Below are 13721 nucleotides of genomic sequence, written 5' to 3'. Positions count from 1 at the left end.
TTCTGTTCTTTGCAACCAGAAGAGCCCTAACTAAAATGTCTGTGGGGCAGGTGTGGGACGCTACATGAATTTGAATGGCAACTAGACCCACATCACCTGGGTCCCTTCTTACTGCTAATCCTGAGAGGCGATGGGTTCAACATGGAAATGATTGCTAATGACTTCAAGGTGGGTAAAAAACATTCGCTTCTCCCCTGCCTTGAGAACCTGGGGTCCTGACAACCCTCATCTGTACCTAGGGAATCTCCATCATCACCTTATACGGTCAGACATGTTTGAGGTCTAGCTAGCCACTGTGAGGAAGCTCCTGGAGAAAGGGACTGTGGCTCAGGAGGGAGCCCAGCAGCCCTCCGAACTCCCTGTTGGCCTGCCCTGCCCTCTCCATCCCGTCCCAGCCCCCTCTTCCATCCTCCCTTCCCCCCCCCGCCCCTCCGTCCCCATACCTTGGTCAGCCAGCCCTTCACAGTGGGCTTGGTGCCCCGATGTGGCAGGGCTGCAGGCCCAGTGGCCTGAACCTTCAACAGGCTCTGGAGAACCCGGATCCACTCTTCCAACAGGCTGGGGGAATCCGCCGTCAAGTAGAAGGTTTTCTTCTCAGAGATGAGCTGTCCAGGGAAAGGGGTTGGGGCCAGAGGCAGCACTCAGGCTCAGAGGTGCCATGAATCTCTAAAGCCATGAGGCCTTCCTTCCTCCTCCTCCACCCTTCTCCTCCCGCCATTTCCTCCTTCTTTCCTCCCTTCACCACCTCTCACATTCAGTCTCCTCTTCCTTCCACACACACACACACACACACACACACACACACACACACACACACACACACACTAGGATCACATCCTTTCCTTCACATTCATTCTGGGCCCATCTTTGTCCTAACCATAGCCATATCCAAGTGCCAGCACCTTATCTAAAAGCTAAGAGCAGGCTCACCTGGAAAGTCTGAGCACCCTCCCCTCGGACAATCTGGCAACGAGAGTTCAGATCCACTTGACCTTGAGGTTTCCTGATGACATCATTCTGTAAAGAAAGAAACATGGAGGAAAGCCTTCTCAAAGCATCACTTACTCTCCTGAAAACCGTTTGTCACTGTCATTACTGTCCAGTATTACTACAGATGGGTGACAACATTTTTCTCATGGAGGAATATGGATCTGGAATCCTTAACGGTTTGTTTGTTTTTGGCCAGTCCTAGGCCGTGAACTCAGGGCCTGAGCACTGTACCTGGCTTCTTTTTTGCTCAAGGCTAGCACTCTGCCACTTGAGCCACAGCATCACTTCTGGCCATTTTCTGTATATGTGGTGCTGAGGAATCGAAACCAGGGCCTCATGTATACGAGGCAAGCACTCTTGCCACTAGGCCATATTCCCAGCCCTGGATCTGGAATCCTTAACGGAACTGGAATCCTTAACATGAAGACAGCCGCTACCAATTAAACAGAGTTGCACAAGAGACCTTTTTGTCCTCTTTAAAACATGACAATTAGGACTCTCACTTATAATCTTAGGTACTCAGGAAGCTGAGATCTGAGGATCACAGTTCAAGGCCAGTATAGGGAGAAAAGTCTATGACATCCTTATCTCCAAGTAATCTCCAAGAAGTCTGTCTGGAAGAGGATATGTGGCTCAAATTGTAGAACATTACCCTTGAGCGAAAAAACTAAGTGGCAACGCCCAGGCTGAGTTCACTCCAGTATGGCACTAGATGGGTGGATGGATGAATGGATGGGTGGGTAGATAGGTAGATATAGATAGATGAATGGATGGATAGATGATAGATGGATGGATGCCGGGGGGGGGGGGGGGAAGGAGAGAGAGAGAGAGAGAGAGAGAGAAAGAACATGACAGTGACAGCTCCTAAGCTCTGTCAAACCAGACATGTTTTACAAACGTGTTTTTACAGACATGTTTTACAAACTCCTTAATTTCAGGTTGTGGAGGAGGCCTGGAATTGTCTCTTAGAACAATACAGACTAGATGAGGACTGGCTGAGAAACTTTTTTTTTTTTTTTAATTAGGACCAGGCTTAAGAAGAAACCGGCTTCTGAAGATAGAAAAAAGAAACGCAAGGCAACTGGCCTAAGGCTGCCCTGGCTGCTACTGCCTTAATTCATTGTGCGTCCATGAAATGTGAGGATGCAGTCAAGTCCTGTGTGGGGCTCGGAGCCTCCAGTCCAGTCAGGCTGCCCTCTCCACCCCTGCTCAATGTCATACTGCCCCTCTCCAGCCCCTCTCGTGCAGTGATTACAGAATGGAAAGGGGGTGTCTCACCGGAGACTTGTAGTACAGAATCTGTCCCTGTCTCAAGACAAACCATCGCCTCTTCCACGCCTTCACCCGGCTCCCCATTTTCAGCAGGTAGCCCGACTTCTCCAGTGACTCCTGAGGGATGAAGGGAATGGAAGAAGAGGGGACAGAATGGAAATCACTTGGCACATCACATGGGCCAAAATGGTCCAGTGAGGCCACTGCTTCACCATCAAGTTTTAGGAAAAAGATGATCGAGCACTTATTATGTTATGGGTACTTGTTTTCAGGGCTCTGTGTCCTACTGAGGGTTCAGACAGGATTAAATGGAGTAGGCCTGCCATGGAGGGGCCCCTCAATGGCTGGAAGTTAGCACCTCACCCACCATGAGTGGGTGGCAGATCAGGAGACAGGCTGGCCAGCGAGAGCGACAGGAAAGAAGCAGAACCTGGACTGGCCTTTGACAGAAAGGTTAGTTTCTCCCTCAAAGACCAGCTGAGAGGAGGGAGGCCAGTGCCAGCCAGGCCGCCCTGATCTTCATGGGAACAGCAGGCACAGGCTAGCATGGCAAGTCCTTGGAGTATGGCACGTGAAGGCAGGGCAGAGGAGGGGTATGGAGCCAAGACCGAGGAAGCAGATCTGAACTCATTGTTGGCATAGGGTACAATGTCTCTGAGCCTCAAGCTTCTCATCCATTAAACTGGGCAATAAGTGGGATGCTGGTAGCTCTGGCTTGTAATCCTAGCTACTCAGGAGGCTGAGATCTGAGGATCGTGGTTCAAAAGCCAGCCTGGGCAGTTAAGTCCGTGAGACTGTTATCTCCAATTAACTACCAGAAAACCAGAAGTGGTGCTGTGGCTCAAAGGAGTAGAGTGCTAGCCTTCAGCAAAAGAGCCCAGGGACAGCACCCAGGATCCAAGTAAAAAAAAAAAAAAAGTAAACTGGGCAATAATCCCAAGAAGATCCTGAAGTATAGAAGTGTATCAAAGATAGCACCTGGCACCATAAAGCTCAACTGTGTGAGCTCTAAGCAGCAACCAATGATTGGGGTGGAGATACACAAAGCAATGGATGCAAACCCCTCATGGGCTCCATCTTTCCTCCCTCATGGAGCCGGAATACTCTAGCCCATTCTCCAGGTCTCTCTGGCCACACCATCCCCTCCCTCAGCTGCTGCCTGGGCTAGAGTTGAGGCCCAGGTAGCCTCTGCCACAGCTCTGCTCCCTGAACCCACTGTATATCCTGCCCAGGCGTGGCGCTGTGCTCCTTGCTCACCGCGCCTAGGCCCAGCCCGTCGGTGGAGTATGATGAGGTACGCTGGAGTTTGTGCTCAGGCTCTGAGTAGTCACTGTCCAGGGAGCAGGCGTCAGGGGGAATAGCGTAGTCACCCTCAGAGCTCAGCGACGACATGGAGACCCCTGGCCATAAGAGAAGGAATCAGGGCCCAGGTCCTTCTTCACTTCTTGACCCACAGCCAGAGCTTCAGGGCCTTCATCGCCCACCCAGGATCCCTGAATCTGGCACTGTGTGGGATCACCCAGGGGCCCCCGCCACAAGTGTCCACGATTCTGCTCCCCTTCCCTCTACCTCTTTTGATGGCCCGAGGGCTGCCGAGTCCACTGGTCTTCTTGCACTCAGAGCAGGGGACAGACATCCGGAAGCTCGCCTGAGAGCTGCAGTCATCGTCAGACCCAGAGGACTCATCCACGAAGGGTACACTGCTGATCTGTGTGGCTCTCTGCAAGGCAAGACTGGTCCCCACTGCAGCTGAGGCTGCAAAACTAATCTCCTGCCACCCAACCGTTTATCCCTGACTCCCAATTCCCAGGGTATGGCCCACATAGCCTGTCTCAAAACAGTGTACGGTCCCTACATGACCTTCTGTGCAGTACCTTGGGCAACCCTCCCTGCCACAATCTTCTGTGGTCCATAATGAGCTCTTATCCACACTTGCCAGCTGTGACTCTTACTCTCTCTACTCTACAGGATGAGATAGCCATAAAAGGGACCAAGTGTGAGACGGGAGCTTTACACCTGTGTGGGGACAGCCAGGCACTGGTGGCTCATATCTGTTAATCCTAGCTCCTCAGGAGACTGAGGATCATGGTTAGAATCCAGCCCAGGGAAGGCAAGTCCATGAGATTTTTATCTCCAATTAACTACCAGAAAATTGCAAGTGTGAATCTGTGGCTCAAAGTGGTTGGTAGAGCATTGGCCTTGAGCAAAAGAGCTTAGGGACACCACTCAGGCCCCAAGTTCAAACCCCACAACCGACATTCCCCCAAAATTGTGTGGGGACACTGCAATTTGTACACACATAAAATGACTGATTTATACCAATGTTGGTGAGAGTATTAGGAGTGGGAAAGGTACAAAGGATACCCAAGTATAACTGTATGTATGTATGCATTTTTGTATATTGCTGGGGGGAAAAATAGACAGGGTCATTCTACCTGAACTACATTCCCAGCCCACCAAGAGCTTTTAGAAAGTGAGGTGGTAGTACCTGCATAACTTACCCAAAATTCTACCTCTGGAACAAGTACATGCACAATGGTGTTCATTGCAATACTTATTTTCAAGAAAGGTATACAAACTATTCTAAATCAGTGAAGGAATGTTTAAGGTAGTTAAGCTACACTGGGGTACTGTACAGTCAAATGAAAAGGAGGAAGAAGGCACAGAAAACGGAGGCACGCACAGTCCCCTTGTGAGCATTTGCACACATCTGCATGTGTGCAAGAGGGAGAAGGAAACAGAGAGGGAAGGAGGAAGGGAAGGGAAAGAGAAAAAGCAGAAAAAGAGAGAAATGAGTGGGAGAATGAGAGTAAAGAGATACCAGCACAAATGCATATTTTGTAAATGCATCGGAGTACCTTATGGAATAAAAAAATAACCATTATGACAGATGTCCTTGGGGTTAAAAATTAGGAAAAAGCAATGTCAAAGGAAATTTGACTTCTGTTTTTCTCTTCTATGAAAAGTTTTACAAGCTTTACTATTATGTTATAAAAACCAGTAAGAAGATTAAACGTGTACTTTAAAGGAGGAAAGATGGCGCCGAAAGAATAGTGAGGAACCCCGACTCGCACCAACTGAATAGCGAGCTGGGAACTACAACACCCAACACCCCACCAAGAACCCAGCAAAACCAGCATCCAGAAGCAGTGGAGAAACGCAGGAAAACAAAAAGGAGCAAAAAAGAAGAATCGAAAACCTACACGGAGCCGGAGATTCACCGGGGCACCCTCCCCCCACCAGCCGACCCTGGCCCAAACAGGGTCAGGCTGGGAAAGGGGAACCCGGCGATCGGCAGACAGGTTGCCAGGAGCGCAGAATCCATATAGCGGGAGACCCCACGGACACAAGGCAGGGTGCGGAGCAAGACACACCCGGCAGCGACGAGAAGTTCGGGTCCACACCGGATTCGGACAAGGGAACCCAGTGCGGCAGAAAGAGGGAACGGGGGAAGCCACCACAACACTTCGCCAACCCCTGAAGGGCCAACGGCTGCGTGGGACACACACACAAAGCAGCAAAAGTGAGTCCCCCTTAATCCCTTCCCCCAACGGGAGACCCAAGCCCGACAAAGAAGCTATATCTCCCTCCCTCCCCCTCCCCACTCCCGTGGGAACAAACAACTCCCCAAATCAGGCGGGAAGCTCCCATCAGGCGCTGGGAAGCCAGTCTAGCAGGGGAAGGGCAGAACAGCCCCAAGCCCCCAAAGGTTCCTGAACTGGCAGAACCGGCCCCGTCCCCTTCCCAACAGGGGCCGGGGGACGGCCGGCAGGGCAAGCCCCACCTGAGGCGCCTGGACCTTGCGGACTCTTACAACTAAAATCACAGGCGCTGGTGGGCAATACCAGCCCAGCAGGGTCACCTGAGCCTGATCACGTCCCCCCCCCCTCGCAGCAGAGGCGAGGTCTGAGGGTGCCAAGCCACACCCGGACAGTCGATCCCACTGGGCCCCACACATACTGCCTCCCCCCCCCCAACGGACTCGCGGGAGGGCGCAAGCACAACCCAACAACCCAGGGCTCGCTCTGGGAGGCAGACCCCGCTAAAGTGCCTGTTGTAGGGGTCTCACAGTGCACAGGAGGGCAGGGCCCCAGCGAAAGCGCCCGCTCTGGTAGGCGTGCCCTGCACTGGTGGGCGGGGCCACAGCGGCAGCACCTGCTGCCTTAGACACGCCTACACAGAAGGGAAGGAAGATCTACACACACCTCCAGATGCGCAAATCACAAAGAAACATAACTCAGTTCATCAAAGGACAAGCCACCTCGCCAGCTCCAAAAAGCAGCTCGACTGAAGAGGAGATGGAGAATAAAAAAGCAAATGAGGCCATGTTAACAGGAATGATCGAAAGCGTCAGAAATGAAATCAGAAAACAATTCCAGGAGTTTAGAGCGGAAATCTGGAAGGACACCCAGGAAGCTAAGAAAGAAATGGAAGCAAAACTGGATACAATGCAAGCCTCGTTTAAAGAAATGGAAGCAAAAATGGATACAATGCAAGCTGCCTTTAAAGAAAATCTCCACACCCTGAGAATTGAAATGCATGAAAAAATAGATTTAAAATACAACTCTTTAAAGGAAGAAATTTCCACGATCAGAGCTGATATGACAACCATGAATAGCTCTCTGACATCCATAAACTCCGCAATTGAAACCATAACACAAAGAGTTGACCATATGGAATCCAGAATCTCTCGCCTGGACGATGAAGCAGCTGACAACAACCAGAAAATGACCACACTCCAAGAAAAGGTGAAGCTTCAGGGAAGATTAATCCAGGAACTAATGGACAAAGACAAGAGATATAATCTGCGCATAATTGGAATAGAAGAAGGAGCCGAATATCAGAGCAGAGGGCTTAACCATGTCCTCAATAAAGTTATTGCAGAAAACTTCCCCAATCTCACAGGGGACCCCATCCAGGTAACCGAAGCCTATAGGACACCTGGCAGGCCAGACCCCAGGAAAACCACCCCAAGGCACATAATATTCAAGACTACAGACCTCAAGATTAAAGAGCAAATTCTGAATTCAGCCAAAGCGAAGAAGGAAACTTTTTTCAATGGGAAGAGGATTCGAATAACATCCGACTTATCCACACAAACTTACCAAGCTCGAAGTGAGTGGAAGAACACTATCCAAGTACTTCAGAATAACAACTTACAACCTCGGATCAAATATCCAGCGAAACTGGAGTTCACATTCGAAGGGAGAACCAGATCTTTCCACACCAAAGAGGAGCTAAAGGAGTATGTGAATAAAAAACCAGCCCTACAGCGAATATTAAGAGGGGAAGCCCACCCAACAGAGATCGTAAAAGACACACAGACAGAATCAGAAAGAAACTTCAATAGCCAAAGTCCAGCAGAAAGACCAGCTCACTAAAGACAAGAAGAAAAAAAAAAAAAAACAGGAAAAAACAGCCCAACAAGAAAATGGAAGGAGAAAAAACACCCTTATCCTTGATCTCTTTAAATATAAATGGCTTAAACTCCCCGATTAAGAGGAGCAGACTGGCAGAATGGATCCGCAAACAAAAAGTTGACATCTGCTGTCTACAAGAGACCCACCTTACAGCAAGGGACAAAAACAGGCTTCGAATGAAAGGATGGACCAAGATCTACCAAGCAAATGCACCCACCAAAACGGCAGGTGTAGCCATTCTGATCTCAGACAAGCTGGACTTCTCTTTAAAGTCCACTCAAAAAGACAAAGAAGGACACTACATATTAATACAAGGAAAAATCCAGAATCAAGACATCACGGTGATAAATGTATACTCACCGAACAAAAGAGGCCCGACATATGTCAAGCAAATTCTCACAGAATTACAGAGCAAGATAGATGCAAACACAATCATAGTGGGTGACTTTAATACTCCTCTCTCTCCAAGAGACAGATCCAACACCCAGAGGATTAGTAAGGGAGCTGAGGACCTAAATAACACCATTTCCCAAATGGATCTAACAGACCTATATAGAACCTTCCACCCTACAGAGACCCAATACACCTTCTTTTCAGCAGCCCATGGATCATATTCCAAAATAGACCACGTCATAGCCCACACAAAGAACCTCAGCAAATACAAAAGTATTGACATCATCCCATGTATTATATCTGATCACAGTGGATTAAAGGTAACCCTCAACAACAAAGGATACCACAGAGCCTATACACACTCTTGGAGGCTAAACCCCACGCTGCTATCCAACACTTGGGCCACAGATCAAATTAAAGATGAAATCAAGGAATTCATAAGCCACAATGACAAAGAAAACACATCACAAAGAAACCTATGGGACACAGCTAAGGCAGTACTGAGGGGCAAGATCATTGCCCTCAGCACCCACATTAAAAGAATGGAAGCAGAGCAGGTGAATACCCTCACGATGAAACTAAAACAACTGGAGAAACAAGAAATGACAGAATCTAAAACGACTAGGAGGGGAGAGATCACAAAGATTAAAGAAGAGATAAATCTGATTGAAAATAGAAAGACCATTCAACAAATAAATAAGACTAAAAGCTGGTTCTTTGAGAAAATAAACAAAATTGACAGACCCCTTGCAAGACTTACAAAAAAAAGAAGAGAAGAGACTCATATTCGTAAAATCAGGGACTCCACAGGAAAAATTACAACAAGTACACACGATATTCAAACAATCATAAGGAGCTATTTCCAAAACCTCTACTCAGCAAAAAACAATAATTCTACAGAAATGGATCAATTCTTAGAGAAGTACAAACTGCCCAAACTGAACCAAGAAGAAATAAATCAGCTAAATAAACCAATAACTTACGGTGAGATACAGGAGGTAATCAAGAACCTCCCTACTAAGAAAAGCCCAGGCCCAGATGGATTCACCAACGAATTCTACAAAACCTTTAGTGAGGAGCTAATTCCAATACTCCTCAAACTCTTCCGCGAAATAGAAATGGAGGGAGAAATCCCAAACTCGTTCTATGAAGCTAATATCATACTAATTCCCAAACCAGGCAAAGTCCCAACAAAAAAAGAGAACTACAGACCAATATCACTAATGAACACAGATGCAAAGCTCCTCAATAAAATATTAGCTAATAGGATCCAGAAAGTGATCAAGAATATCATACATCATGACCAAGTAGGCTTCATCCCTCAGTCACAAGGATGGTTCAACATCCGTAAATCAATCAACGTAATTCACCACATAAACAGAACTAAAATCAAGAATCACATTGTTATCTCAGTCGATGCCCAAAAAGCCTTTGACAAAATACAACATCCATACCTATTAAAAGCTTTGGAGAGAACAGGAATAGATGGAACATTCCTCAAAACAATAAAAGCCATATACAACAGACCAACTGCTAATATCATATTAAATGGAGAGAAACTTAAGTCATTCCCCCTAAAATCAGGAACAAGACAAGGATGCCCACTCTCCCCACTTCTGTTCAACATAGTGCTGGAATCCCTAGCCATAGCAATAAGGCAAGAGGAGGACATCAAAGGGATCCACATCGGCAAGGAAGAAATCAAGTTATCCCTATTCGCAGACGACATGATCTTGTATCTGAAGGACCCAAAAACCTCAGTACCCAAACTCCTACACCTAATAAACCAATTTGGCAAAGTAGCAGGATACAAAATCAACCCACAAAAGTCAGCAGCTTTTCTGTACACCAGCAATAGACAAACAGAAAAGGAAATTATGGAAACAATTCCATTTACAGTAGCCAAAAAAAGAATAAAGTACCTAGGGATCAACTTAACCAAGGACGTGACGGACCTATTCAATGAAAACTACAAAAATCTAATAAGGGAAATCAAAGAAGACACAAGGAGATGGAAAGACCTCCCATGCTCATGGGTAGGCAGAATCAATATAGTGAAAATGGCCATATTGCCCAAATTGTTATACAAATTCAATGCAATACCTATCAAAATCCCAGCCACATTCTTCACTGAAATAGAGAAACCAATCCATAAATTCATATGGAACAGCAAAAAAACCTAGAATAGCCAAAGCAATTCTAGGCAAAAAAAGCAATGCAGGAGGTATCACAATACCTGACTTCAAGATCTACTACAAGGCCATCATAACAAAAACAGCATGGTATTGGTATAAAAACAGATCGGAAGACCAATGGATTAGAACTGAGGACCCAGAAATAAAACCGCACTCTTACAGCCAACTGATATTCGACAAAGGAGCTAAAGACATACAATGGAATAAACATAGCCTCTTCAACTACTGGTGCTGGGAGAACTGGGCAGCCATATGCAGAAAACTCAAAGTAGACCCAAGCCTATCACCATGCACCAAGATCAACTCAAAATGGATCAAGGACCTCAACATCAGACCTGAATCCTTGAAACTACTGAAGGACAGAGTAGGAAAGACACTAGAACTTATAGGCACAGGAAGGAACTTCCTGAATAGAGTCCCAGGGGCACAACAAATAGGAGAAAGACTCGACAAATGGGACTACTACAAATTAAAAAGTTTCTGCACAGCTAAGGACATAGCCACCAAAATAGAAAGACAGCCAACGATATGGGAAAGGATATTTACCAGCACAGCAACAGACAAAGGCCTGATATCGGTCATCTACAGAGAACTCAAAAAACTAAGCCCCTCCAAGCCCAATAAACCTATTAGGAAATGGGCAAAAGAGCTAAAGAGAGACTTCACAAGAGAAGATATAAAAATGGCAAAGAAACATATGAGGAAATGCTCAACATCCCTGCTAGTAAAGGAAATGCAAATAAAAACAACCCTGAGATACCACCTCACCCCAGTTAGAATGGCCTATACTCTGAACTCAGGAAACAACAAATGCTGGAGGGGCTGTGGGGAAAGAGGAACCCTTCTCCATTGTTGGTGGGAGTGCAAATTAGTACAACCACTTTGGAGAACAGTATGGAGGTTTCTCAAAAAGCTCAATATAGACCTACCCTATGACCCAGCCATACCACTCCTAGGCATCTATCCTAAACAGCAAAATCCAAGATATCAAAAAGGCATTTGTACTACCATGTTTATCGCGGCACAATTCACAATAGCTAAAATATGGAAACAACCCAGATGCCCCTCCACAGACGAATGAATCCAAAAAATATGGTACTTATACACAATGGAATACTACATAGCGATTAGGAATGGTGAAATATTGTTATTTGCAGGGAAATGGTCGGAACTCGAACAAATAATGTTGAGTGAGACAAGCCTAGAACACAGAAAACAAAGGGGCATGATCTCCCTGATATATGACTGTTAACAAAGGGAGACGGAGAGACAGTAGAGACCAAGTCTGTGAATACTGTATATGTTCTTGATACATTGTATACTGCATATATGTCAACCTGACCTAGACAAGGGATAGAAAAACAGGTTGTAAGATATCATAAGAAATGTACACACTGCCCTACTATGTAACTGCACCCTCTTTGCACAACACCTTGTAAAAAAATTTATGTCCAATTAATAAAAAAAAAATAAAATAAAAAAAAAAACAAAAAAAAACAAAACAAAAAAAAACGTGTACTTTAGGCCCTAGGATTAATTGTTAGCACTGTAAAAACAAAAAGAAAAGAGTATATATGAAAACATTATGTTGCAGTCAATTCTATCTTATTTTTATTGAAAGAAACATAGTGTAGGTCAAATGGTAGAGTGCCTGCCTAGCAAGCATGAGGACTTAAGGAATTCAAACCCAGACCACTCCCCCCCAAAATAGCAATGGCAGTTGTGGGGGGGGAGGGGTATGTGTTTAAATGTAAGTAAACAATTCTGCTGAAAGGAGCTCCACCACAGAATGGCTGGGGGGGGGGGGGGGCGGTAATCACAGATAAAAGAAAGGATGAGGACTTGAGGTAGAGTAGGTATAGGTTTAATTTTGTTTTGCTCATACTCATACCAACTCAACTTTTTTTTGCCAGTCCTGGGGTTTGAACTCAAGAGCCTGGACGGTGTCCCTGAGCTTCTGCTGCTCAAGGCTAGCATTCTCCCACTTGAGCCTCAGTGCCACTTGTGGCCTTTTCTGAGTAGTTTATTAGAGATGAGAGTCTCACAGACTTTCCTGCCCAGGTTGGCTTCAAACTCTGATCCTCAGCTTCCTGAGCAGCTAGGATTACAGGTGTGAACCACCAGTTACCTATTCAACTTTTTGTTGCTTTTTGTGCTGGTCCAGGGACTGGAACTCAGAGCCTGGGCACTGTCCCTGAGCTCTTTTGCTTAATAAGGCTAATGTTCTACCACTTGAACCACAGCTCCACTTGTGGCTTTTTAGTGGTTAACTAGAGATGAGTTTCACGGGGACTTTTCTGCCTGGGCTGGCTTTGAACTGCACATCCTCAGATCTGAGCCTCCCCAATGGGCTTTTTTTTTTTTTTTTGTACGTGTAGGATATTTATAAATAGAACTAGAAATGATCAACAGAACGGCACGTGATGGCCTGAGCTTCTTCATCAGGATCACTGTGCACAGGTGCCTTACCAATCACACCTCCACCCCAGGCACCGTGTGCTGAAGCCAGGGGCCTTTCCTGATGGGGATATTCCCTTGTGGTATGGCAGTTTCTTACCCCCTTCAGTGCTGTGTAGACAGGCACGGTGACATTCTTGTAGACAAGGCCAGAGAAGGGTCCAGGGGAAGCCAGGGCAGGAGGGCTGGAAGCTGAGAGGGATAAGAGGGAAGAGATGAACTTGGGTGGCTTACCCCAGTCAGGGGTGGGTGTCAGCAGGCAGATGAGGAAGGTCAGAGTCTTCCTCATTCCTCCCTCCTTTCTGGGTCCCGTTGACTTTGAGGACTGTGATCCTCATACAATAAAGGATCCATTGCAACAGAGCCTTGTCCGTTAGCTACTTTCCCCACCACAGGGCTTGCCCTGTGCCCCTCGTGCTGAGACGCCCACAGGCTCCTGTCACTGTAGGGATGCTGTGGCTGGCAACTTTATTTTAATAGTCAGTCCTGGGGCTTGAACTCAAAGCCTGGACACTGTCCCTGAGCTTTTGTTTTGAGCCACAGCTCTAGTTCTGGGTTTTAGTGGTTCATTGGAGATAAAGAGTCTCACAGGGACTTTTCTGCCCAGGCTGGCTTCAAACCACAGTCCTCAGATCTCACCATTCAAGTAGCTAGGATTACAGGTGTGAGCCCCCAGCACCTGGCTACTTTTGTTTATTTGAATAGGCAATGCTTCATGGATTTGTATATCCATCACGCACAGGGGCCATGCTCCTCTTTTCTGTGCTGTTCCTGTGTTGCCAAAGTGAGTAGAAGACTCTTGGCCACTGGGCAAGGTCCGTGTGAATTGGAGCACTTGGAGCTCCTCCCACCCACAGCCCTAGCCCTGCAGAAGGGACACATGCATGGGGGAAGACCAGGCTGGAGGACCTTGCCAAGGTCCCTCTCTGCTCTGCAACCAATGCACTACTTTCTTTCCCTCCCTAGAAAAGAAAGGCACCTCCAAGGCATACAG

At 46.8% G+C, this 13721-nt stretch overlaps 1 protein-coding gene across 2 annotated transcripts in view; it reads right to left on the bottom strand.

Moving 5' to 3' along the window:
• The window catches only part of Plekhh1 (pleckstrin homology, MyTH4 and FERM domain containing H1), a 57450-nt gene that overhangs the window by 14165 nt on the left and 29564 nt on the right, over window positions 1–13721 (bottom strand). For both annotated transcript variants that reach the window (XM_048362053.1, XM_048362054.1), the window contains exons 9-14: window positions 12828–12919; window positions 3832–3982; window positions 3520–3662; window positions 2269–2379; window positions 931–1017; window positions 444–605 (exon numbers count right to left, since the gene is read on the bottom strand). In XM_048362053.1, the coding sequence (XP_048218010.1) occupies window positions 444–605; window positions 931–1017; window positions 2269–2379; window positions 3520–3662; window positions 3832–3982; window positions 12828–12919 (746 nt within the window). The remainder of the gene's footprint in view (window positions 1–443; window positions 606–930; window positions 1018–2268; window positions 2380–3519; window positions 3663–3831; window positions 3983–12827; window positions 12920–13721) is intronic.

The sequence above is a fragment of the Perognathus longimembris genome, chromosome 14 (genome assembly GCF_023159225.1).
Source record: "Perognathus longimembris pacificus isolate PPM17 chromosome 14, ASM2315922v1, whole genome shotgun sequence".
Taxonomy (NCBI): domain Eukaryota; kingdom Metazoa; phylum Chordata; class Mammalia; order Rodentia; family Heteromyidae; genus Perognathus; species Perognathus longimembris.
The sequence above is the reverse complement of the archived record's forward strand: the minus strand, read 5'-3'. Positions and strand labels throughout refer to the sequence as shown.